Source organism: Anneissia japonica, unplaced genomic scaffold (genome assembly GCF_011630105.1).
Source record: "Anneissia japonica isolate Jap-2015-1 unplaced genomic scaffold, ASM1163010v1 scaffold4058_len632159_cov189, whole genome shotgun sequence".
Lineage (NCBI taxonomy): Eukaryota > Metazoa > Echinodermata > Crinoidea > Comatulida > Comatulidae > Anneissia > Anneissia japonica.
Window position 1 is genome coordinate 522,474 of NW_022735300.1, and position 27,268 is coordinate 549,741.

General features: G+C 32.6%; 3 protein-coding genes across 3 annotated transcripts; 1 reads left to right on the plus strand and 2 right to left on the minus strand.

Annotated features, from left to right (window-relative positions):
• Window positions 1-1,916: 1,916 nt before the first annotated feature.
• LOC117116540 (fibrous sheath CABYR-binding protein-like) lies at window positions 1,917-14,620 on the minus strand. Its single transcript, XM_033260596.1, has 5 exons — window positions 14,263-14,620; window positions 7,703-7,798; window positions 7,328-7,594; window positions 6,610-6,927; window positions 1,917-2,013 (listed from the first exon to the last, which is right to left on the minus strand). Exons 1-5 carry the CDS (start codon window positions 14,426-14,428, stop codon window positions 1,991-1,993), a joined length of 870 nt encoding a protein of 289 aa, XP_033116487.1. The 5' UTR covers window positions 14,429-14,620; the 3' UTR covers window positions 1,917-1,990.
• A 4,538-nt stretch (window positions 14,621-19,158) lies between these two features.
• Window positions 19,159-21,488, plus strand: LOC117116552. The gene has a single exon (XM_033260619.1). The coding sequence runs from the start codon at window positions 19,231-19,233 to the stop codon at window positions 20,278-20,280; it is 1,050 nt and encodes a 349-aa protein (XP_033116510.1). The 5' UTR covers window positions 19,159-19,230; the 3' UTR covers window positions 20,281-21,488.
• A 151-nt stretch (window positions 21,489-21,639) lies between these two features.
• On the minus strand, window positions 21,640-27,067 carry LOC117116551 (prolyl 4-hydroxylase subunit alpha-2-like). Its single transcript, XM_033260618.1, has 11 exons — window positions 26,923-27,067; window positions 25,947-26,091; window positions 25,493-25,606; window positions 25,030-25,190; window positions 24,552-24,725; window positions 24,380-24,432; window positions 24,161-24,266; window positions 23,767-23,865; window positions 23,023-23,091; window positions 22,483-22,582; window positions 21,640-22,283 (listed from the first exon to the last, which is right to left on the minus strand). Exons 1-11 carry the CDS (start codon window positions 27,040-27,042, stop codon window positions 22,210-22,212), a joined length of 1,215 nt encoding a protein of 404 aa, XP_033116509.1. The 5' UTR covers window positions 27,043-27,067; the 3' UTR covers window positions 21,640-22,209.
• Between the last annotated feature and the right edge of the window lie 201 nt (window positions 27,068-27,268).

The window sequence follows — 27,268 nt, forward strand, 5'->3', positions numbered from 1 at the left end:
GAAAGGGGGGGGGGGGAGATAGTGGGTGGCATTTGCACTTGCAGAAAAATTTGATTCTAGAAAGGGCATTTATTCAAATCGATATGGTATGCAAATTTATAACATAAGCATACACAAATCTATGAAATCAGTCTACAAAATACTTCAAAGATTTAAGTCTCTCAGAGATCAGTGTATCCAAATATTGCAAACACTTAGATAAACATTTTTTTTTTGTGGAATTCTGTCATTTGGTTTGCTGCGTTTATTGCTGAATTTTGAGTTGTCCAATTTAGAGCAGAAAAAAACCCCGAAATTTTAGCACCATTAATTAAATTAATGCCACAAAGTTATATCTTTAAAAAAAATATTCATTTAATTCTAGACTAAGCCAAGAGAACATCTTTATATAATTACATAATAATTACACAATAATAATTACATAATATTTTTATAGTAATTGAGAACCAATCAATTCATATTGGTAATTTGGTGTAACAAACAAAGGCACACTTTTTCATCTTAGGGTTTTAACAAATGTTACAGGCATGTATTCACTGACGCTAAATCTCCTTTTAAATTCATAGAAGAAATACTTGGTAAAATGTGACCTTAATGTTAAAATCCAAGGTCGGCTCAGTTGGCATGGCAACCTCAGGTTTGTCGGTTCAAATCCTAATGAGAACTAAATACTAAATACCTTTTTAGTTTCCTAAGAATTGTGTTCACAACAAATTTTGAATTCATGTTTATAGATGTTTTAACCAACTGAATTTAACCAATGGTAATATTATTTAACAATATTTGATTATTAATTAATATTAGGCCTCATCATAATTTATACTGTTCATCTGCTCACATGTCCATTTTCAAAGCATAACAGTGATAGACAAGATAAGAAGGCCTAATATTAGTTAATATTTTGTAATAATACTTCTAGATTAACAATATACAATAATATTATTATAAACATTTCTTTAATTAATATTAATTAGTTTATCATTTTCTCAATTAATTAACCTCACAATATCACAGAGTACTTTCACGGTAACTGGTGCTTTCATTTTTCATATTAATTATCACATATAATTTTTCAATAATACTTTAAGAGGAAAATATTCATATTCATTAAAATACCTTAAAGTGACTACTCTGGTGAATAGCTTGTTCAATGCTCTTAAAAATAAACTTAACTTTCCAAAAATTAATGCTTTAATTTTATACAACATTGATAATGACGCTTTCATTCAGTTTGTTGATTGGTCTTTCTGTAATGACCAATCAACAAATCATGAAGCTCCTCTTCACATACCATAAAACATAGTACACAATAATTATTTGTAGAATATTGTTTTGCATAAATTATGAACAGGAATAAGAACTATCCAATTTAATAAGGAACATGTTAATCACCAGTAATCTTCTTAACAGTATGGAACTTGTTGATTGTGTGTAAATATTGAATAATATTTAATTCTAATGTAGTTTAAAATAAAGTTTCTGTACTTAGGACTGAATAAGTTCATTTCAATAGGTGATTGGTTTTTTTCAACTTGACTAAAATATAATAGATTTTGACCGCTTATTGTGCTTGAAATGTCAAGTACAGAATAGAATTAATATATTTTAGTCTAACTGAAAGAGATATCAAATTTTATTTAGAGCAGATGAATTCCTTCAAATAAGGAATTCAAGGATTTTCTCCTAGGTTTTATGTGTCTGTATTTCTTGTTGGATAATACTTGATTAATATATAATGTGTTTGTTTTTGCACTTTTTTTGCCAAGGGTTGATTTTCAACATCCACAGTCTTCAGTTCTGGCATCTTGCACCAGAATTGAGCTTCTTTAATGTGAGAGAACTGTCAAAATCTCACTCTGTTGTGAGGAAGAGGAGAAATGAGCTCACATGGAATTAGTTGTCATCAGGGGTTTTTCAATTAAAGTTGGAAGAGCTGAAAATGTCTTTTTAAACTTCAAACGAAGAACACACAGAAAGGATAATCATCATTTTATGAAGCTGCTTCTCCAGCATCTGCAAAGAAGAAGAGAAAACAAATAAATATATTGTGTATATACTGTACTTACTGTCTGTTTGTCTGTCAATTAAAGCAATTAATTCTTCAATTAAAACGACCTAGTAGGTTAACAGCTTTTAATGAGACATCAAAACAACTCTGTTTACACTGACTAAAGCATTGGCCAGATTATCAAATTTTCTTTTCACAAAAACCTCTTATATGTCCATATATAGTATGATGTGCCTATATATGGTCATGATGTGATGTCATTATGACCATATTTAGGCATGTCACATTTTTAAATCAAATAATAAGTTGTAGTCTGGAGAAGGCTCAGATGTTTGATTTATATTTTAGAAATCTTTAAATTGCTAACTTAATCAATGATCTATGTAGAGAATATATGAATTGTTTTCATATTTATTTTTACACTGAAAGCTAATAACTTTCTTAGATATTGAAAATGACTGTCAATGATTATGTACTGAATTCTGAGAATATCTTAAAACTATATTTAAAATGGTTAATGAATCAATTACATGCAAAACATGCTCTTATAGAAATAGGTTAAAAATAATATTGTTAAAAAATACAAACATTGTGTAATTGTTAAGCAAAATATATATAACGTAATAAAATACATGTTTGTAATAATAGATAGAAATACATGCATATATTTATATTTAAAATGTTTAAACTTAAAATGATAAATATACAATCAGAATATATACTGTAAGATAAAAAATTTAAAGTAAAAAAAAATATGTGTATGTTGAATGCAACTTAATAGACTAATATTAACAAATTTTAAAATTTACTTGGAAGAAAGGAACCAAACAATTCTTAAATAAAACAATGTCACCTCATTACGTATCCCCTCCTGGTACCCCTCTCCCATTTCCCCCTTCCCTGTATACCTCCTCTGTTGTTCCAATGAATGTATCGCACAATGTGTTTGTACATTACTCATATATATCACGATCAAAAGGGAAATCAAAATAAATTAAAAAATAAATAAATTAAAAAATATAAAAAATAAATAAAAATTAAATATAAATAAATAAATAAAAAAATAAACAAACAATGGTGATGCATTAGATATCGGGACAGCACACTTGTCTTCTGAGGCCTTCCACAGGCATGTGATAATATGAATGAAATTAGTAATGAAAATGCACAAACAAATGAAAAACTATTAAGTAAATAGTTAAATATAAATGCAATGTTGCAATATCACAATACAATGACACAGTTTTGTTACTTAGCAACCACCTACTAAGCTATTGTGCTCCAGGGCTAGCTGTGGAGGCACTCAGCCATATCAACCGCTTGGTTATTGTTGCTAAGTAACAGAGGGATGTCAGGTGGTGTTGTGATGTCAGCAAAGTAGTACTCTTTACTAATATAATTAACAAACATTTAATGATTAATGAAATGTAAATTAAATTGTTGACCATGCTGTACTCAAATGAATATAGTAAGTGAAAAAAAAAACCTGGAGAAAATGTTTAACAATATATTGTACCTTTTATTTCTAAATCAGCTTTAAAGATTTATATGATTATATCTTACCTGGTAGCAGAACAATCTATTTTAAGAATTATCCTTTATGACTATATAAAAAATAATATTAACTAATGAAATTAACTAAAGTATCTTAGGGATGTACCTAAACATTCGCTACTTCCCATATTGTTCCTACTGACCTAGTAATTTTTTGGCAACTTAAATAGTCCTACTTTATATCAACATGCTTAAAGTGGCAAGTATAAGACGAGAAATGTTAATCTGCAATTGCTACAAAATACAGAAATATAATATAATTTTGCACTGTGGAAAAGAATTTTCCAATAATTTTTTTTTTAATTAACAGAATTTTATAAATCTTATTTTATAAGAAAAATGCCTATCTCACATCACATTGATAATTATTCTTACATCACATACGGTAAGTATAATTCTCAAATCATATGGTAGTCATCATAGCTACACACAATAATTTTTAGCATGTTACATTATTGTCACATCGCATGCACACTTTTAGTATAACATAACATTCTAAAATCACACAATCATTCATGACAATTATTTTCACATTACATGATAATTCTCACATCACATGATAATTCTCACATCACATGATAATACTCTCGCATGACATGAAAATCACTTTCATATCGCATGAAAAAATGCTCACATTAAGTGAAATATAACACCATTCTGATATCGCTCTCATGTCAACTATTCTCATATCACATTATAATCAACCTCATATTATATGACAAGCATTCTCACACATGATAGTCATTCTACTGTACTCCATGCTTTGAGTGCTCTGATCTTCATGAAATAGTGCTATATAAATCATGTTATGTATGTATTCTCATATCACATTCTTCCATGCAACTATAAATATATATGATAAACATATTTAAATATCATCAATATTAATCTTGTCTCATTTTTAACCATTCTGAAGTCATATTCTTGCAAAAAATTATTATCTTGCACATTATCATTAGCATTAATTTCATATAAATTTTATATATATAATGATGAGCTGCTTTCAAGGGCTTTATTTCCTTCTATTCAAATTAAACTATTCAACTACTGTTATTTCCAAATTATTTTTACAACTTTTCAAAAAAAAAAAGATTAATTGATGGCCATGGAATAAAAGCAACGGCACTGATGAAAAGTACTGAACGTTGTACTGCACATTGCAGGCACAAAGAGATTAAACCTACAGTACATACAGAGAGTAGTCAATATTATGTTGTCATGGGTAACAAGATAATAAACCAAGAGCTTCAAGTTTTTATGACTGGTTTAATAATTTACTATGCATCGTTCACATTATTTTTATATATTCCATGTTATTTTTTAAATAGTCCATTGCTGTCCCACTGAACTACTGTTGGCCTTCGATATATATTTTTTATAGTGTCGGGGGCTTTCTATTACCTAAATCTTTTCAAATCGATTGTCTTGATATATTTGAGCTGTTTATATGTAATCTAAGTATCTCATATAATATCATTTACACAATGATTGTAAAGCTTTTACGACAAAACATTCAAATCTTTTGTTTCGTGGTCACGGCAACAACACAAACTAAACTGGTACTACAAGACTCTGAATGATTTAAAGTTAGTGAATTACTCTACTGTAATATAATATCATTTCAAGAATTTGCTTAAATGTTTCAATGTTCCTTCCTTCCAACCTCATAAAACTTCAATCCATTCAAAAGAAGGCAATCAGGACTATACTGTCTGGTGCCCCAACGTGGTCCCCCTCATCCACTTCATTTTATAATCTTCTTGAGCTTTGTAATATTAACAAACTTCAACAATCTATTTTCATATATTCATCTATTAACTTCCTTTTTCCCAAACATCTCTGTAATATGTTTATTGCTAATCTCTCTCTTCACAAACACCACACTAGATCTAGGTCTGAACTCTATTCCCACTTGCAAAACAAATTCGTTTCAACACAATATAAGATTTTTTGGTCTGAAATTATGGAACAAATTTACATCTAACAATTACCAATTTGCATTCTAAAAATAAAACTACCATTAAAAAAAAACCCTTATTTGCTTTGTATTAAATAATTATTTTACACTTTCCTCTATAACATTCTCGAACAAAACTGTCTTCTCGGTTTTTGTCCTTTTTTTTCAATCTTTTTTATTATTTTTTTTTGCATCTTTTTCTTGTCTTGTCTGTATTCTGGCTACTACTTGTATTGTTTGGTGGGCCCATCACAAGAATTTTATTTTAAATCTTCTCATGCAATTTCCTTCTTCATTTGCTTTTTCTTATTTTAAAAAAAAATATTTTTTTATATATTCTATCCGATTAACACAAAGGAAGAAAACAAATGTTTTAAATGAAAAAATAATGTAGAAATGACAAACAAAAAATATTCTTAAATAAAATTGTGTTCTTTTTTTTATTCTTATTATGTTTCATGAATATTAAATTATCTGAATATATGAAGGGGAAACAAAGTAAATGATGATCAAGAAAAGTATTGTTAGACAACATTGATAATGTTTATGATAAAGAAATAAAAATATATGATAACGCATAACAGGGAACATTTGATTTCATTTGGCGATAATGTTTTGTTTGCGGCACCCAGAATTAAATGCCTCAAATGACAGAAAAATTAATTTGGAAACTGGCTTTATTAGAATAGCCTCAATACATTTAAATAGTAATCACAAATGAACGTGAAATTCAATCAATCATTTGATTCATCAAATAATCAATTAAAATTTATGTTTGATAAATTTGTTAGTGAAAGTGGCTCTCTCACAAATTTACCCAAAGTAATTTTGGGTCCTTTTTTTATTTTAAAAACATCCAAATCTCTCGAATCATGTGATTGAGTCATGTACTGTAATATCCAGATTTGCCCGCAAACCTTAGATTAGTATAAAAAAATGTGCGGCTACATCTCGTGAGAGAACCACTCTCTGAAGGAAGTGCTAAATGTGTGGTGCAGATTATTTTACATGCAAAAATGCTGGTTAGATGAAACACACTGGAGAGAAACAAAATAATGTGTTTAGGCCATGCAGTTGCCCCTGACATCACCTTCAGCTAACGTTTCTGGTGTTTCTTTTGTTGCTGGTGTTTCTTCTGTATCTAGTGTCTGTTCTGCTGCTGGTGTTTCTTCTGTTGTTACCGTTTCTTCCTTTGCTGGTGTTTCTTCTGTTTCCAACTGTGTCTCTTCTGCTGCTGGTGTTTCTTCTGTTGCGGGTGATTGTTCTGCAGCTGTCGTTTCTTCATTTTCTGGTTCTTCTGATGTATTTTCTGGTTCTTCTGATGTATTTTCTGGAGCTGTTTCTGCAGGGGTTTCTTCAGGTCTTGAATTCTCTGCTGGTAATTCCTGTGCTACCTCTTCTGTATCACCTAACATTTATTTCAAGTACAGTATGTATATTGACTAGATGAAAAACCTTGTCATCTACAATACATCATAACCATTCTAAACAATATCATCATCATAGCAATAATCATCATCATCATCATCTTCATTATCAGCTGTCAGTCACTTCACCGTCATTGATATTACTTTAAATCCTCTTTATATAAAAACATAGCATCTTGGCATAATTGCAAAAACATTCTTATAAACATAATTTCTGTTTATCATTATTCAAATAACAATTCAATCACAAATTTATCTAGTTTCAGAGAATCCCGACAAAGTTCTGAAGCAATTAAAGTTACAGTATAACAATGGGTTTTCTTGTTAATTAATTTCTATTAAAATCACAACACTTTAACATGAGCAAAGAGACTCCCTTACCTGGAGGTGGTGCATCTTCAGCAGGTGTTGTTTGTGCTGGTGCTTCCTCAGCAGGTGCTGCATTTGCTGGAACTTCTTCAGCTGGTGTTGATTCTGCTGGTGCTTCTTCAGCCGGTGATGCCTCTGCTGGTTTTTCTTCTGTGGGGGGTTCCGAAGGTTCAGTTGTTTCTGCTGCGGGCTCTTGTGCTGGAGTTTCAGAAGCTGGCTCTTCTGGTTTAGATTCTTCTACAGCTGGTTCTGGTGCTGCTTCTACAGCGGGTTTAGGCTCTGAATGAATTAGTAAAGTATTAAACTACTTAAATGTCTGGAAACGTGTCATATTTTTAAATAAAATTGAAATTTAAATATACACACAAATATAGAGTACTTCACTACCTTCTACTTTTGGTTCTTCTGTTGGCTTTTCTTCAACCTTCTTTTCTTCATCTTTCTTTTCTTCTTCTTCCTTCGGTGGTTCTTTGGGTGGAGGTGCTGGAGAGAGACAAAAGGCATAAGTAAAAAAAGTCAACTTCGACTTTTATAGAAACCAGAGGTATGAATAAAACCATCTATATGGGACGTGAATTATGATTTCATACAAAAATATTTAAATTCAATGTACTTCCATTTGCAAATTTTACAAATCATGAAATCAAGCATGGGTTAATAACTGTACAAAATTCATAACAACTCTATCATAATCATATTGTCCATTAAAACATTAAGTTTGTATTTGCATTAAGATATGGATTCACTATATATTGATAATATAGTTAGTTTTATTGGTTCTCATTCTATGTTGAGTTTTAAAACAAGCTGTATTCTATCTGTTCTTTTGTAAATTTTTATTTAGCTCCAGGACATTTCTTCAGTCTGTGGTTTCATCCTTTTGTATTCCTCTTTATTTTTTCTATTTGAATAATATTGTGACGTGAATGTTAGAAGGAACAAATGTACTGCAAAATCAATATCTTATACAAATAATTTGAAGTTCTTTAATGAGTTTTTTTCTGACTTTTCTAACAATACATATATATATATTATTATTATATTATATATTTTCAGTTATATATATTGTTAATTTTATTTCTGCTAGTTGCTAATTTATTTTTTTCAATTTTTAATGGTCACTTAAATTAACTGTTAATGATAATAACGGGTTGTGTTCGGCGGCAGATAGTTGTCCATCATAGCTTAAGAGCTATGTAAAATATGGTTTTATTATTAGTAATACTCACTCTACAGTATTTTTTCTATATTATAATATTTATTATTCCTATTGAACTATAATTTTAGTACTGTATACTGCATATATTTTATGAATGTTATATATCTGTCTACCAGTTTTAAATACATTTCCATGAACAAATGTTATACTGGTATCAATACTATTTTTTTGACTATTTAAATTATAAAACAATAACTTAAAAATGGTGAATGTAAAGTTTGACATGTATATAAATCATTATAGTGATGGTGTTAAACACTTGAGTGAAATCATATTATTACTGTTGTCTCAATTTTTACGAGAATTTTCAAAGGTGAGTTTCTGCTTTCAGCATATCTGTCATGTAACAGCTCCAACAATCACCTTCATGATTTACTACATTCATGTGTAACAAGTGAATAATAGCCTAGTGTATGACTAGTGTATGATGATAAAGGGAAAGTTTATTAACAAGTAGAGTCATGGCATATGAATTTGTACGTGCCCTTTAGTAGCGCGCTGGCTGAAATTGATAAAACTGCTCTAAAAAAACCCTGAAAACACCCTTTTTTACAGCCTTTTCTACCATAACTTTGGAACTTCTCATCAAATCAATTTCCTCCTTTTTTAAATAAAAGATCTACCTTTCATCTTTCTAATGAGATGAAATGAAACGAGATAGATTTATTTTTTATCCTGTCACTTTTCGATTAAAAGTAGTTTCAGCGTAATCATTTTTCTCCGGCGACTGATGCGAAGACTGGAGTGTGTCTGGTGTTTGTTTGATATGTTAGACCCTTTTTATTGCTCTTTTTACTTCATGAAATACATGAATGGAAAGCTTATGATTAGTAGATTCTCATCATGTAAATATAATTAGGTTTGCAGTTATAATTTTGCTTCCCTCAAAATTCACATGTTACAGTGAAATGAATGCAAGCGTTCGCCGGTTCACTACGTAGCCTACATCACGCGCTGAACTCGCACAGGAAATATTGAATGATACGCGCTAGAAAGCAAGAATTAATCTGTTCTGTTAGGTGCTGTTTTTGGCTCTTACAAATTCATATGTAATAAAAATGATGGTCAAAGTTAATTTTCTGGTCAAATACATAACTGCAGAATCATCTTTAATTTCCTATGTTTGAAATAAAATTCCTGAAACCCACTAAACTCCACTAAACAATTTCCAAAAAAAAAAAAAAAAAAAAAAATTAATAAATAAATAAAAATAACAATACAGTACCAGCATTGGTCACAATACACCACAGTTGTGTTTATCAATCAATAATATAAATAATTAACCACTATATTGATTGAAGGCAATTTGTAATATTAACTCCGTCATACTTCTAAATCAATACATCAATATAGTTACCACAAGGAAACAATTCTGTTTAGTAATAATAACATCCTATTATTGGCATGCCTGCAAAAGAGAATTCAATTATCAGAAGGGGATGAGGAGAAGACTGGTAATAATGGGAGGGGTTCTGGTAGCATACCCGCCAAGGCTCAGGCATTCAGTGTGAGACTCTTGCATTTGTGGTCTGTCTCACGCTCTTGTGCTAAAGGACCAAAATCCCCTGCCTGCAAATTAGTCTAACTTGGCATGTATGTGGTAGAGTGAAGGAAGGAGAGTAGATAGAAGTTGGCAGGGTAAAAATTGGTAGTAAAGACAAAGTGGACGTAAAAAATACAAAAAGCATGGCAATCAATATGGTACTCTTTTTAAAGTACATTTCCTGTATATGTACATTACAATTACCTGTATATTTTATGTATTACATTATATTTGAATAATAATATACAGTATACACATACATGATACATAGGGCCTTTTTACCTAGAAACGAGAGTAGGTAACAGAAATGCAAAGGCATCTACTCACATCAATGACTCCGAGTAACCTCATATTTTGCAATTAGTAAATATTAGTTATACTCAAACCTTTACCCTCTATGTATTCAGAATGTTTATTTTTCTATTTGATCTATTGCACTTTCATCACTAATTACTTTTTCAGTAATCTAACAAAAACCCAAAAAACTAATTTTCAATATCCTTATCATATTTACGAACAGGTGCACTGATTATGTATAACATGGATATTTACTCTAGGTTGGATGAAAAGTTTAAATGGAATATTTGGTATCACATCGTCACCGTTTTTTAACGAAGTGACACAAACTTCAAAAATCATATTTTTTCAATTTTTTTTTTCTTTGATATTTTGATATGTACATCAACTTTACCTTTTCATCAAATTTTTAAGAGTGGAACTACACTAATTAGCTAATTAAGCTAATTAGCTGTTGCACACAAACCAAGAAAAATGGATTTTTCGTTTTCATGAAGAGACACAAACTTTCATTTAGTTATTAAAAGACGCGCATGCAGCGTTGCAATCGTTGTGATCGCTAGGTCGCTAGGTAAGGCCTAGCTTGGCTAGGGCTACAGGTAGATGTAAAAATTAGATTTCCCTAGCTTACCTAGGCATACCGGTACCCTTCTTGCAGTATAACTTGGGATAGGTCTATACACGTGCATCAAATGTGGAATTATTCGTAAAAACATAATGATTAAAGCAGGATAAGCCAAGATTGTAGGCCTGTTTTCGCCCTTGACTACAATGGTTAACACATAGCTAAAATATAGTTTGTGCCTTAACAACGGGTGCGCGTACAGCACGTACCGTTTTTATGAAGAGACACAAACTTCACTCTACGTGTAAACAACATTGTGTTTATTCTGATCGTTTTCATGAACAGACACAAACTTTTTATGCTAATTGACAGAAAAATAAATTATACATTTGGATTGTTTAATACTTTAACTTTAAACATACATAAAAAATATTCAAAATTCTGTTATCTTGATAGTGAAATTTACAGATTTGTGAAGTAGTCCACACATTTTTCTTAAAACGTTATTTTCGTCGAAATTGAAGTTTGTGTCTCTTCATGAAAACGGTGACAACATAATTGGACAATCATAGTAGTATTATGTTACTACATTAGGTACATGTTTATGCTTTTGAAATTAAAAACAATTATTTAGAAAATCCCTTGTTATTAAATTGCTATGTGGATTGGAGATCTAATTATTTTTTAAGTCCTTAATCCTAATAAGGAATAAACAAACATAACAAAATCAAGGTAGCTCATGAGATAATAATCTCCTGAGCTCCTGGTTTTGTAATCACCAATGATGAAACAATCGAGCATTTGTAAGAACCAACCCATTGCTAAGATTCAGGGAAGGGGGATGGCAAGGGTTCCCATTTTTGGTTCAGTACAAGGTTTTCCCTGGGAGCACTTCTGATATTCTGGAAGGCTAAGAGTATAGAACTACAAGTGGTCCGACTCTAGGTTTCGCTGGAACGCAATCTAATATTTAAAAAAGTACTATCATCAACTAGAGGATGTCCTTCAAAAGAATGTAGGCATTCGTAAACAGGGCACACCCAATCTTGAGGTAGTACTTTTTTAAATGTTTCACTGTGTGCAAACAAAATCAGGGCAGTCGGACATCTTGCAATTCTGTACTTCTATACTATGCTAATAACATGTACAATTATGGGTTATTTTATCACATTCCCTTCCCTCCTTGATCTCAACAACATCCATTAATTATATAAAACATGTCTGGACTTCACTACTTATGACTCTGTGCATCCACTCTCTGTTACCATGGCAACTGGTAAACAATTGGATAGACCCTTGTAATTAGGGAAATGTGAAAGATATGAAGGACAATTAAACTGCCCTAAAACTACTTACCTAAAGACTGGACATGATAACCATTAGAAATTCAGGGTCAACACTTTCAAAACTAAAATGATTCTAATTTCCAAAGCCATTATGCACTTGTTTAGCTCTGACGGCATTAAAAGCAGATTAGAAAAATCACTCAAATGTTGAGGTGGATTATTCTATATACTTATGAAAATACACTAAAATTTCACCAAAATGTGCCAATCGCAAGCATATTTAATTTATATTTTCCCATGTGTATATTTATTAGTGATATATGTGAAATTCTGGATCTATTTAATCTGTTTTATGATATTTCAATTAATAATTATATGTATTCTATTTCATGAATTTTCTTGACAAAATCCATGATTGAATAAAAATAATACATTAACAACAAATTTAAATTCTGTGTCTACACATCAATATTTTATTTTGCCATTAAAAAATAAATTTAACATACGACAGACAGTTCTTAAATCTTTATTTTATGGGTTAACTTAATAAAGAGCTGCAATGCAATCAAATTGATTTATTCACTAGCCTAACAGAGTACACACTGAATTCGCTTTCAGATATTTAGTTATTCAATTATGGCATTGTCCTTTCCCTTGTACCTTGACAAGCAGTAGTGACTTATTCAATGAAGACAATAGGCAACGGCAGGTTGTTACCAAAGCAATTGTCAACAACGCTACTGTTTACTTGGCCATGTGCTATCAACAACTTCATTTGCCTTTTGATCAACACTGCTAAAAACTTTGACAATCATCAATGAGTTAATAATGAATTACTTTGCTATAGAGACAAGGATCGCTACTCTTTTAATTGACAGCAAACTCTGTTAAAAACCGTTTCCTGGAAATTGTTAAAACATTTCAACTAGCACAGTTAAAAACGTTTTCGCCCAACATTTTAAAAAACAGCTTTCACCAACATTGTCAGAAAGATTCCCTGATTTTTTTTTTTTTAAAGTTACCTTGACAATGTACAATTGAAAATGTTTATTAATTTCACTTTCACATTCCATAATTGTTTCCTCGCATCACAATTTTGTATGTTAATTCTTTTTTTGATGCATAAAATTGAAAATTAATTTGGATAATGTCATGCTTGATAACTAGTTATAGCTCTTGAAGAATCAGTGTTTAAGCATCAAATACATGACCTTTGCCATTATTTTATACACATTGGCATTTAAAGTAATATAGGCCTACAAATTCTTAAAACTTCATTATTGTTCAGCCTGTTTTGAGAAGGTTCCTAACTGTTTGTTGGGTTGTTATTTAAATGAAACAAAATTTGGGGGAATTTTATTACAATTCTTACAAATATTATTAATAAGAATTACTGTGATAATGATTCAGAAGCACATTCTATGATCATTGAAATAGTGGAAGTTGTGTTTTTCTTGTATGTGTACAGTATTAAACATCTGTTGAAAAATGTGGTAGGCCTACATGCAAAAGTACAAGTTAGAAACCTCCCTATAAACATTTATAACAAATCTTTTAATGGGGGAACAAACAAAAATAGTCATTTTACTTGCTGGCGTGTGTGTGTATGTATGTTAGGCCTACTACAAACACAAGTTATAACTCAAAGGTTATATAATGTCTATCCTACAGACTAAATACATTTTAAAAATACTGATATGAATTACTTTTTCATGTTAAACATATTCTTAGTAAAATAATAATTTTCAACAAGCAATATGTGAATCATCTATAATCTTATTAATCTCATTAGGCAAAAGCTACATTTTAAAATAAACAATTTTTACTGTAGACATCTGAACGGGTCATTTTGAGACCGATGATAATTGCTAAGCTTAGAAAACGGTGTATGTCTGCCACGAGATCCAATGACGTAGGTTTGCTGAGAACTTAGCTTACGGGGTGAGGATGCCGATGCATTTTGCGTCCGTCTAACTTCAACTTAAGCAAACAAAAACCACGGCTGAAAAAATAAATAAATAAATAAAACTAATTTACCTGATCCCGTGTGTTGTTCTTCTTCTATATGTTTGTTATTCTGTACTTCTGGTTTTTGGGGTGCCTTAGTAGGTGGCTCTATGGGTTTAGATTGTGGGACGCCATTAGTTTTAGTGTTAGACTGTGGTCTCGTCTGCGTACTACTAGTAGATGAGCACGAACCCATAATTAAAATTCTCAAAATGTAAAGTCTCTCCTAAAATGTTCGTTTTGATATGGACGTCTTCAAATTCAACACGGAATTCCTGCTGAACAATGTTGACTGCACGAATGTGATTTAATATTACACGAACGTCGACCTCACAATAAATAATGCACTCCGACCGCGCATCATCATGCTAACACTCAACAACGCCACCTCGCTATTTATATATTTTGATGCTGTTACCCTAGCAACAAGGGTAATAAAACCCGGTTCCCTGGGTGAACAGCCTTTTGTTTGTTAATCTCTATGTACATTACGTACGTTACTGGTTATATATGGCTATCAACTCTCATCACGATTGTCAACTATTTGTTACCGTTATTTAGCCTAATAAATATTCCAAAGTATATTAAAAATTTATCAGGCCTTTTCATTCTTAATTAATGCAATTAATGGAAAGTAGGCAACAATACTTGAAACTATAACTTGTACCTTGATGCAGTTTTTATTCTATAACTAATTTGCGACGCCAAGAAGACGTTTATGAAAATAATTAAGACGATTAGGCCTATGCTTGTTACTAGACCATGGAATTCTACTATACCAACATAATTAGACCTTATTTTATTTTGTTCTAGAATTTACTTTCTGTGCCCAATTGTTTAACCAACATACACTTTTTTTTTTGCAAAAACACGTTTTATAAGAACACTGAGGCTGAAATCGCTTAAATATAAGAACAAATTGAGGCTGAGGTATGCTATAAATGTCAAATAAGGCTTGTTTTAATAGAAAACCAACTAATCGTATCTGTACCTTATTTGCAGTATGTTGCGATATATATGTAATGACCTGCTGTACAATAATAATTTTCTTGTTTGAAAAGTGTGTAAAAATATGAACAAAATAAGAGGTTTTGAGCAAAAACACTGAGCCAGGGAATGGTGTGGAAACCATTAGGCCCCTATAGAAGCTGTTGGCGCTGTGGCTTGGACTCCCAGCCTTGAGGTCGGGGGTTCGAGGCTCTCGCTGTGCAAATCGCCTGTGTCCTTAGGCAAGGCACTTTATCTACGGTTGCCGCTCTCCACCCAGGAGTACAAGTGGGTACCTGGTAGGTTCGAACACAACTGCGCTAATTAGTAGCTGCAATATTATGGAATTAGAGGCATTGTGCATGAAGCGCTATATAAGAGCAACATATTACTATAATTTAAACCGGTATATATATCATAATGATGGTATCAAATTTGGAGGATTATTTTCAAGTAAAGTGTCTTCTTCTTCTTCTTCTTCTTCTTCTTCTTCTTTCTTCTTCTTCTTCTTCTTCTTCTTCTTCTTCTTCTTCTTCTTCTTCTTCTTCTTCTTCTTCTTCTTCTTCTTCTTCTTCTTCTTCTTCTCCTTCTCCTTCTCCTTCTCCTTCTCCTTCTTCTTCTTCTTCTTTTTTTCTTTCTTTAATATGCTTACTCGCCACAGTGGGCAGCGCGGCCATAATCGAAAGGACACAGAATTCGGATAACAAACCCTTTCAAAGTATTAAACGTTTATTTATCATACCATGGAGGAAGAAATCCTCCATGATCATACATGGGTTGTGAGTTTGACATTCTACTGTAATCTTCGTGTTTATTTAGTCAGCTGCATCTTATTTGCATCATATATATTTACAGAAGATTACACCATGGAGATGGCGATTTTTTTTTCGATAACATCCATGCCTTATGCAATAGGTAATGTCTGAGAATAACGCTTCACACAATCCAATCATCGAGTTATAATTATTTAATTATAAAATAATTATAACTCCATGATCCAATATACAGAAAATCGAATTTCTTTACTGTGTTTTTGCTTTGTTATGTGGCTATGTTTGTTTCCAAGTGTCAATTTCAGTTTGTCACAAAATTCGATCGACCTACTGAACAGTAGCGGGCGCCATTAATAAGAATATACCGACGATCTGAAAAATAAAAACAATGCAATAAAACCCCTCAAAAATTAAATTGAACACTTGAATTGTTTATTTAAAGCCAGGCTTCGGGAGAAAAATTGTAGATATGTTATCTGATTTTTGTGAGACACAAAAAAAAAGCATATTTGACGGAAAACTCGGGAACGGTGAGATACAGATTTTTGAATATTTAAAAATTGGGGGAAAGAGGCGTAGCCACCCTAATATGCTTTTTGTGTCTTAGAAAAATCACATGTCAATTTTTTCTATCTGGAGCCTCTGGCTTTTTTATGAACTTTCAAAGAAACACAGATAAAATTTCAATTGATTTACAATTTACCGACAAAAATAAAATAAAAAAAATAATTGATTACCACAAAAAATAGAAAATACATTATTCATATGCCTGTTAAGCGGTAAGACAAATTTGCTTTTATTCTACTTTTTGTAATTGAATGCTACAAAGTTATATAAATGTACAGAGTAAGAAATGCAAATATTCAATGCCGTATTATTTCCCCCGTTTTTTTTTTTGTCAAAGTCGTATCTCTCATTAAATTCAATTGAGTGAATTCGAATTTTGCTTTTGTCCCGATGTTTATTCATTTTTTGAAACAATATCATTATTCGTAGGAGAGGTGACCCAGAGAAGGACTTTCACAGACTGAGGAACAACCCACCTCTGCCCCACTATGGTCACCGGGGGCTGAGGCAAGGAAATTTATGATTAAAGCATCTTTAGATGGACGGAAATTACACTCTCACACTTAAATTTGAATACAGTATATTTCTCTTTTTTTCCATTAAAAATGTTATGGGGGCGGGGGAGGGGCCTTGAATCCGCCACTGCTCAAAACATTCTTTATCCAAAATAGTTATAATCACGAAAATGGGCATGAAAAACCAGATCATATCCTAAAAACAAATGTATGCACCCTCGCCTCAGCAGTCACTAAGACTCGATGGAGTTTAGTCATACCCAAGGAAGGGCGCAGATCTGTTTTGAAAGGTGTAGAGGGTGGGGGAATTTCGTGTGTCCACACCCACCTCAGACCCACCATGGTTGGGGCTGAGGTATAACAATTTGAGGAAATAGTACCTCTAAATGGCCAGAAATGACACTATTAGTAAAATTCATCATCATATCACCATTATAGGTACGGTATATAGTCAAAATGAAGCGTCAACAAATTTTTCATGATCTTTATCAGGGATCAACACAATATCTTAACATCCAGGGCAACTTAGGCGTAGCCTCATAACCAAAGCTTACTAAGCTTTAACTACCGGTATAGTATAATAATTATGATCAACAAATCACAAATTTCTTTTTTGCCTTTAGCACAATTTTCTTCCCTTTTTAATATCATTAATAATATTATATATTATCGTTCTCACCATCGTCATCATCATAATCGTCACATCATCATAATCATTATTACTACTGTCGTAATAGTATTATTAAACAAAGCTTTATAAACACTTGCAAAAGGATAAAAACCAAACTGAACCATACCGTACATTATCACATTTTTGTATCTTAAAAGACCTTCTCTGGGATTTATCGATTTAAGATTTTTTTAAATCACGCTTATGCCTCCCATGTATAAAATCACTTTATTGCATAAAAACAATACAGGAAACAAATAAAGATCCCAGAACAGTTTCCCAAAACTGGGAGTACGCAAGGCTAAATAAGTTGACATACAAAAACATTAAGATACAAAATATACCAATATGAAAAAGTATAAAAATAGAGAGAGGCCTATCATTCAAAGTATTATAATTTCACGGTAAAAACAGCGTGGAGGATTTAAACACAAAGCTCCACGCAATGTAGTCCCATTTTTGGTGACACGTTTTAAAGCTAAACGTGTTTAGGCCTATAGGCCTATGCATAACGTGTGCTGATGCATATTTACATTCATTTTGAGTGATCCAAGGAAAGAATTTGAATTGGCTAGCGAGAAGAAGTTTTTAACACTGTGTGACGAGGGATCAGATTTCCCCGACAAAAGCAAAGAGGTCGAGCTTCGATTAAAAGATCTCGAAAGTGGTTCAGGGGTGGGGGGGGGGTGTGAAGCCCCCGAAAATTTTGACAAATTTAAGGGTTTCAAAGGTTTATTTAATCGATTTTAGAGTCTACTTATATGTAGAAAATACATATAATTTTTTTTCTCCCCGACGGGGGAGGGGCAGCTCCACCCCCTCCCCCTCTCTGCGATGGCAAAATTTTAGGACTCTTTAGTTTACATTTGTGGTAAATTGTGGTTTTTAATTTTTTTAAATGTATTTTTTTGGGATTTGCCTTGTCATAATGGGGATAAAATGTCTACACTCATTGAGACTACACTTTCTGTCCATGGAAAAGAAATACTCGTCATAGATAGATTGAGTTTCTTTTTACAATCTCGATCGCGTTTACGACGCAAAATTCTAGCGCATAGGTAGAAACTATACATAATTTTTGGTAAAAACATTATTGTAATTTGTTCCGGGTTGACCATTTTTCTTAGTAGATTGACTGGATTAATTTTCTTCTTGAAATTTTGTGACGTTTATGCTTAGATATAAATATCGTTTTTGAATGTATTTGCTGTGACAATACACATCGGTTTGCGCAAGAATGTTTACTTTGATTTTAATTTTTTAAGGCGTATGTCACATAACACTTTGATCTCCCCATTGTTGCAAAGTGACAGTGGATGACTTTGTTAAATTACATTATCAATCAAACTTTGGACCGAACTTTGCCCGTCTAAACATAAAGACCTATCTCCACACGACACAATGCATGTACAGTTATTATTTTGAAATCTAAATTAACCTTCTGCCGTCGTTTAGTCTTGTCGACTTTTGCGCGAACTGCGCTTATATGGACGCGTTCGTGTGCGTACAGACATTGGTTACCTTCATCATGGATACGGTTTGGGGAAATGTCTGTCCGTTGCAGCAGCAGGGAGTCATTATACTAAGCTACTTAAAGCGGGTGCCGTCCACGAATTCATCTCATTCCAGTTCAGGTCGGTGCTTTAAGGGCCGAACAATGAACCAAAACACCGACTTGGTTCCTCAGAGGATACTAATGTGGGAACTAGATGGACAAATGGCGCGCATGGAGAAAGCGATACAGGATCGGCTGGGTCAGCAACACAAACCAGGTAGTCTTACAGTTTCATACGATTGGTTGACAGATGATTTTTCAAATCGTAAGAAATATAGAATCCATCCGGATAATCGGTTGCAGATAGAAAATCTGTGTTCTCTAATCCATCCTAACTATGTAGATAGGGTTACACGCAGATTTCGAGATGTTATACGTCGAGAACCGAGCCTACACGAACTTCCAGGGCTATTCAAGGCTTGTTTGAAGTATGTCTTAAGTGTGCAAAAGATTGAAAAGCAAAAATCCGAGATATCATTCTGGATGAAACAGCATAGATCCGTCGGGAGTATGTCGACAGGAAAGAACAGCAGAGTAGTTTCAATACAAGATACGAACTTACAAGATGAATTGTTTTCTGCAAAAGAGAGGAAATCCGTCCGATTTTCAATGAAGAAAACCAGAAGCGAATCTCATCGTTCAGTATTCGATGATGTTTTGGTGTTCACGAATGAACAATACATGCCGGGTTTGCTAACTAAATGTCATTCGTCCTCAAGTCGGACAGACAACTTGTGTCGAGCAGACAACTTGCCATTGACACTAGAAACTGACGTTAGTGTAGCGTCAATATTGCGGAAGCAATCCACGCCAACATCAGTGAAAGAAGCCTGGAGTGAAGAATTAGACCCGTCCACAGATGATGCGTTGCACAGCGACATTAAACGTCGCAAACATCCTGATAAATATGTAATATCACGTCGACCCAAATCCGGAAAACCAATGAATGACGTTACATTGGAAGAAATTGAAAACCTCTAGCAATGTACCGTATAGTATTTAGTAGGCCTATGTCTTTTTGAAATTCTCAGCCTATGAGACGTTTTTATTTCAAAGGTTATTTTCATATGGAGATATTTGATGTGCAATTTATTAACCTTTTACATCCTTTTACCTGCAGTGTTTGAATAGACTGCAACAGATCCTGAGAAATTGTGACAATTAGGCCTAGTTGACGGATATTTCAATAGAACAATAAAGTGGGAGAAAACAACATGAATAAGTAATTATATACCGTATGTTCTCGGGTCCTACAGTCGGTATGGCCGAATAGTAAATTACGCTGTGCTGCGGTAGGGCACTTAAAACTACTTGGAATACTTCCCAAGAAGCGGATGAGGTGGCACATTGTGGATGCCATTGTCAGACCCGTAACCATGAGGATTATAAAGTAGGTTCTATGAAACCCAGAGGTCCAAGGGCGCAGAGAACCCTGGTGGAGTCCAGTGCAATAGCTCATGTGGTGTCAAAGGGAAAGGCCCTCTGGATTTGAAGTATCTATAGCACGTAAATTGCTAATTTCATAATAAGTTTGATGGTTATAATGATGTAATGGAAATGATGGTTTGGTTTTATCAGAGAGTTCGCTCGTTACGGACATTTTTGTGGATTTAATAACTAAATTTTTGCAAATAATTCCTAAAATGAGTATATTAATTAATTTCACTTGCTGAGGCTAATTTGAAGTTCAGCTCAAGAAAAGAAGCTAATTTTAGGGGGTCCGGCATTCCCCCGGGAAATTGTTGCTTTCTAGACGCCTGGAAATAGCATCTGAGGCGTTGTGGGTGATCAATTTTTTTTTCCTTTCTTTCTTTTTTATTTAATTTCCGAAGGGTGGGGGTCAAAATCCGCCCCTGAGGGCATGGAAAACGAGAAATAATGTGGCAAATGAAGCTATATCATCATGTCATTTTATTTCAAATTTACAAATACAAACATAAGTAGGTCCCTATATAAAAAATACATAAACGCCTCAACAGTTGTAGGATTACCCAAAAGAGGGCAATTCCCAATCTGTTTCGGAGCTCTCCAGTACTGACCAAAGAAACAAACATATGTAGGCCTAACAGATATTTAAAGTTAAAAAGTTGAGTGATTGAAGGAGAGAGAAAAAAAACAGGCATTTTATGTTTTCAATGTAAGGTAAGATAATATTTGTTCCATGGAGTTGTTCATTGTTATATTATAGATTTGACGTAATTTGTCTTCTTATGTGTGAATGCAGAATAAGATAAAATTGTTCATTGTTTTATTATAGATTGGACATATGCCTATGCCATTTGTCTTCTTTGGATGTGAATGTAGAATGAATCACAAAATCGATTAAAAAAAATCAAGATGTCAACTTTCCATTTACATTTAATACAGTTTCAAATCAACACCAAACATACAAAGTAACTACTCATACAAAAAAAGTCAATATCAAAGGGTCGTTTACTTTATTGAGCCTATCTAAATTAAATATGATTGAATACTATCTGCATATGAATAATGTTTTGAAAAATAATAATTTGTTCTTTGTTTTGATTGTAAAATTCTACCTGATGTTTACTTTAATACAGCAATTTAGTGGATGAGTATTATATATAATTATTGCGTTTAGTTTGTTATAACATATAGTATGGATTTCTGAAACGCTCCATTCCACATCTCATCGCTATAAAAGCTAATGCTCAACCTTAATACAACATAAATAAATAAAATGATATCACACGCTTAAAAACACAATAATAACATGAAAAAATTATCAGTATTAAATTTGTGGTTTCAGATTTTGTTTTAAAGATTATAGCTTCACGGTTGAAAATACAGCTAGGGCCTATATAGAAAGTCAGTACATATTCAAGAATATTTCTTTAAACTATTGAGAGGTGAGTGGATTCTTTACTCGACAGAAATATTTTTACATTATTAAGGGTGAGCTTTCGAAGGTTTGCTGTCTCGATGGAGTTTCTGCGCATGTGTTTTGTACCACTTTGTCATGGCTACGAAAGCAAATGGAAAAACACGTCATTATTATTATTATTATTATTATTATTATTATCATCATCATCCTCATCATTATCATTAACATCATTAGGCCTATCATTATCTAATATTGTCAATTAGTATCAATCGTATCGTGGTATTGTATTATTATAATTTAATAATTATCATTCTGTTCTTATATTCTGCATTACTTACTTATTTGCTCTCCCAACAATACCGGGCATTCAACATAGTCATTCATCTTGGAGGTATAGCGGCCTGATGAATATGTATTATGGAAGTACACAGCACTGCCCTAAGGAGAGAGTAAAGCATCAGGCATGAAAAGTATTGTTTAGAAAATAGGCGAAAGGTCTATGAGCTCACATAATCTGCCTTTTTTCCCTACATTGACAATGTGTTAAAATCAGATGGTGACGATGGTTGAGAGTAAATATGATGATAATGATAATAATAATAATAATAATAATAATAATAATAATAATGATAATAATAATAATAATAATAATAATAATAATAATAATAATAATAATAACATTAATAAAAATAATATAGCAACATTTATATTAGGCCTATTATATAACAGAAAATACAGGCATATACCTAATAGGGGGCCTATGTTGATAATGGAGCTAATTATATAATGATTATGATTATGACCATAGTGGCTGCAATGATGATGAAGATATGGAATTTCTCTTGAACATTATGAGTAGATAATGCGAATGAGTCTACCTCCACAGCTGGTATATTGATTCCTAGCAGCGGAAACACAGTTCCTCCACCGTATTCAACTGTGGATAGCTGAAAATAAATTCAAAAACATTAGTCAGGATATTACATCCATCGGTAGTTTGAGAAAAAGCTGATATCTGATATGTTTTCTTCCAGAGAGAAATCAGGTGAATAATGGGGGAGGACATGAGAAATAGGTATAAAGGTTTGTGGGATGGGCTCAGAGACATATTGGATGGATTGGTGTTGATAAATATAGAGGGAGGGAGAAAGAAAGAAAGTGGGAGTGAGTCTAAGTAGCCCCATCTGGTATAGTATTGGGTGGGGTGAGGAGTAACTTTTTTTTTTTTTTTTTTTTTTTTTTTTATAATAGTGGTATTCGGTAGGTATAAGCAATTATTTATCAACAAATTTCCTATTGTGTAATCACCCCTTTGAGGTAGTTAAAACGTTGTCGTGGAAATCTATAGTTTACGATGAACTTTTTTGACAATTTTATTGACGTCCAACTTACTTTGATTATTATTATCTATTTTGACAGAGCTGTCACACATTATTTGAGGTAGGGCGTTTATTCAATGTATAAATATATATATCTTCAAAATGCGTTAAACTGTGGAGTTGCTTAGATGAATGAAGACGTAGCTTAGTCCTATACATAAGTGTTTATTTTATTAGAGCCTATGCAGTTGCTTTAAACATTATAAGTAATAAACGATGATACTGTTGAGATATCACACGTACATAAACTTGAAGTGTTGCTAGGTGGTTGCCGTCATTTTGCACCGTATCTACCATGCTATGATGAGGACCATATCGCTGTCCTATGCCAGAGGAACGTACCTACAGTATTGGAAAACACGGCCCAAGATAAAAAAAAAAAACAAAAAAAAAAAAAAAAAAACAAGTCGATGAATACTTTTAAATTTACATTTCTCTTTTTACCAGTGAATGGTTGAGCTAATGCAAAGAATATACAGGCACAGGTATTAATTACTATGCATCAGTTAATTACATTAAAAGCATTTCTCGTTGTAATCTTCGATTGGAATCTCGTACAGTAATTTACATGAATGTAAAAAGAAGGCAATTTAAATATTATTTTTCATATTTATTATAGGCCTATGTATGGACCTACGTCGAATGCTCCGTAACTACTGAACTTTTGTTCGACGTCGATACTTTCGGAGAACCACGGTATAATAACGCCCTCTTTTAGAAAGTCTTCATTGAATAACTTTGTGCTGGAATGACAAAAATACCATTAGTGCTAGGCCTATATGATTTTTTTTATATTAACACAATCATTATTCAACATTTCAGATATTAACTAAATATATAAAAAATGAAAAGAAACCTTTCGTTAAAGCGTTCGTCTACACTTTGTTCTTCATCAATTGAAAATGCAAGCTGAAATATAAATCATTAGTAAAAAGATAGTAAGCAGTTGTTTTTATCATATATGTCTATACTGAACATTTAACTATAAATCTGGTAATTAAAAAAAGAACAGAAAACAATCAACAAACCTTTTGTGATGATATTTCTTTGAAGATTGCCACCTCTGTAGTAGCTGAGAGCAAATCATGGAATATTAACACCAACGGGTTTTTGTAAACTTCTTCTGTTTTCACTGGGGCTAGTATGATATTAGGGTGGTGGTTGGTATAGAAACATCGTAAATACTTGGTCAGCCTGGGTGACTATAAGAAACAGACGCAGCATTCATGTAAAGTTATGGACGTTATGATGATAGAAATAATAAATTGTAGGCTTATATACAGTATTAATGAATGAATTTGTAACTTGCTTGGTAAGAAAACAGCCTTTTAATCCCAAAACCACTGACTTAAACCCTGGATCGGATTCCTTTTCTAAAATATCTCTTATTCAATCTTCACAATGAATTTAAATATTAGCTATGAATTTATGAAAAGTCATAAGCCTATAACGATACAGTTTGATATTAACATTATTTAGGCTGTGGTGATTTAAGACGTGACTAACCTGTTTTCCTGAACCACGGCAAGCTTTTTCATACTTCTTCTCAAATTGCGACAATTCTACTGGTTTTGGATATTGTAGTTCGTCAACAAGTCGTTGTTTACTCACAGCCGCTTTCTTGTGGTAGAAATCTCTGTCCTTTTTATATAAATCGTTCTGAGGATCTACAATTAGACATAACTGGTAAAACACAGAGGTTGGCAGAAGAAGAAAATACCTCTACATGATAACACCACAGTACACATATAACTTGTATGATTACGAATTTTATAATAAGAGTAACAGTACGAAAGAATAGTACTCCAAGAAAAGAAGTACACGTCATCGTACTGGGATTTATCAGGAATAAAGAATCAAAATATTGAATCCCAGCACGATGTCGTGTATTTCGTTTTCTCAGAGATGTATTATTCTTTCGAATCTGAAATTAATCAGTGGGCCCTCGAGTACATTAACACTGATTTACCTGTTTTTAATAATTCCTTTGTAATTTTGAAGGCGCGATTCTGATTCCTCCCGTTGTATTGCGCAGCAGCCATCATCCTCAAGATATCTTCCATCGACACCACACCGTTTCCATCTAAAATTGGTGAAAACCAGGTGATTGGCATTAAAGGTTCGATACCGTATTAAAGACTTCATTCTTTAATATATCAAAATTCCAGGCAAACAAGATACAAAATTTAGCTAAAAAAGACTAAATATTACATTTTAATTAATTGTAGTAGATTATTAGTTTCCCATTGAAGTGGTGTACTTGGAAAGATTTTTTAATGTATCAAATTGAATTCATTCTTTTCATTTGCACTCCTGAAATGACATAATCCAGTTGGTTACCGTGTTACAACGATTTGTTTGATATGATAGTTTTTATATAATAAAAAGTAGGCCTATCATTTTAAGCGTGGCATATATCTTACCAGATTCATTCATTTGCTTTGTCATTTGCTCTAGTAGACTCCGTGATTTCTCCAACCACATCACACTATGGTGGAAGTCTGACATATTCATTGCCGACATAGCCATTTGGTAGCACTCGTCAACAGAAAACGGCGGAGTAATTGTCTAAAAATAGGATTTAGAGAGATAAAAACTGTGTTCCCAACCCACACTTATACCCACACATACAGACCTGACAGTGACCATAAACTACTTTAGTCAATACATCGATATGCCTAATTTGGTCATCACAGTTATTAAATCCATAGGCGTTTGCAGTGTAGCGATCAAACAACTGACCAAGCAGAACGTGTTATGTTATGTTTTAGCCAGGAATTTATGCATATCCCATAATGAAGTCGAAGCTATAGAAAAGGGTTAGTTGGACGGCTACTTATACAAGATATTTATTGGTGTAGGTATACATAGTGTATACCGGTAACTGCAAAAACCTCCATGGAAAGAATAGAAAAACTGACACAATTTTTTTTTTCAATTCAAACACAAGAGGTATTAATGCCCCTGCTTTCTCAAACAAATTTATTTGTCGACACACTTTCAGACTCCTTTTTGGCGAGCTAGAGCATAATGATCAAATAAAGACATGCTTGCTGTAATTATAGAGTCAACCTCGGCTAAGTCGAATATAAAGTGATTTTTATTTTTGGGTTGATAATAAATTTCAAGCTTTCCTCTTCGTAGCTATGCCTGGGTAAATCTCTTGAGTTCTTTGTTGGACTCAGTAGAAGTATTTTTACATGTTTCGAAATGCGCTTTACCAGTTTTTGTTTTTGTTTGTTTTTTTTTTGTTTTTTTAGGGTGGCAATCAACAAAAATGTTTTGGCGATCCAAATTTAGGTCGCGACCCCATAGTTTGAGAAGCAGATTTTCAATATTTAAAGTTGGTAAAAGTTGTAGTGATGTAATGTCATTGATTTCTACCAATAATCTACCAACCTCTTTGAGTGGAACTATTGGTCCCTCTGATATCGAAGTAACATCTATTCGATAAGTAGATTGTAGTCGTAATAAAGCGCTACGCACACTAGCTAAATCTCCGTCACTTGGGAAATACATGGACGAATGACGAATAAGCTTGATAATGTCTACAACAAGAAATGCATAATTGCATTTGCTACACAAGCCATCAACAAACATCATTTTTGTACATATATAATAATAAAATGTTATTTCGATATTTATTTATTTATTTATTTATTTATTTATTTCGAAAATCATCCAACAGCGGAAGCCAATTACAGGATGTCTTATAATACATATAAATATATAGAAAAATACAAAC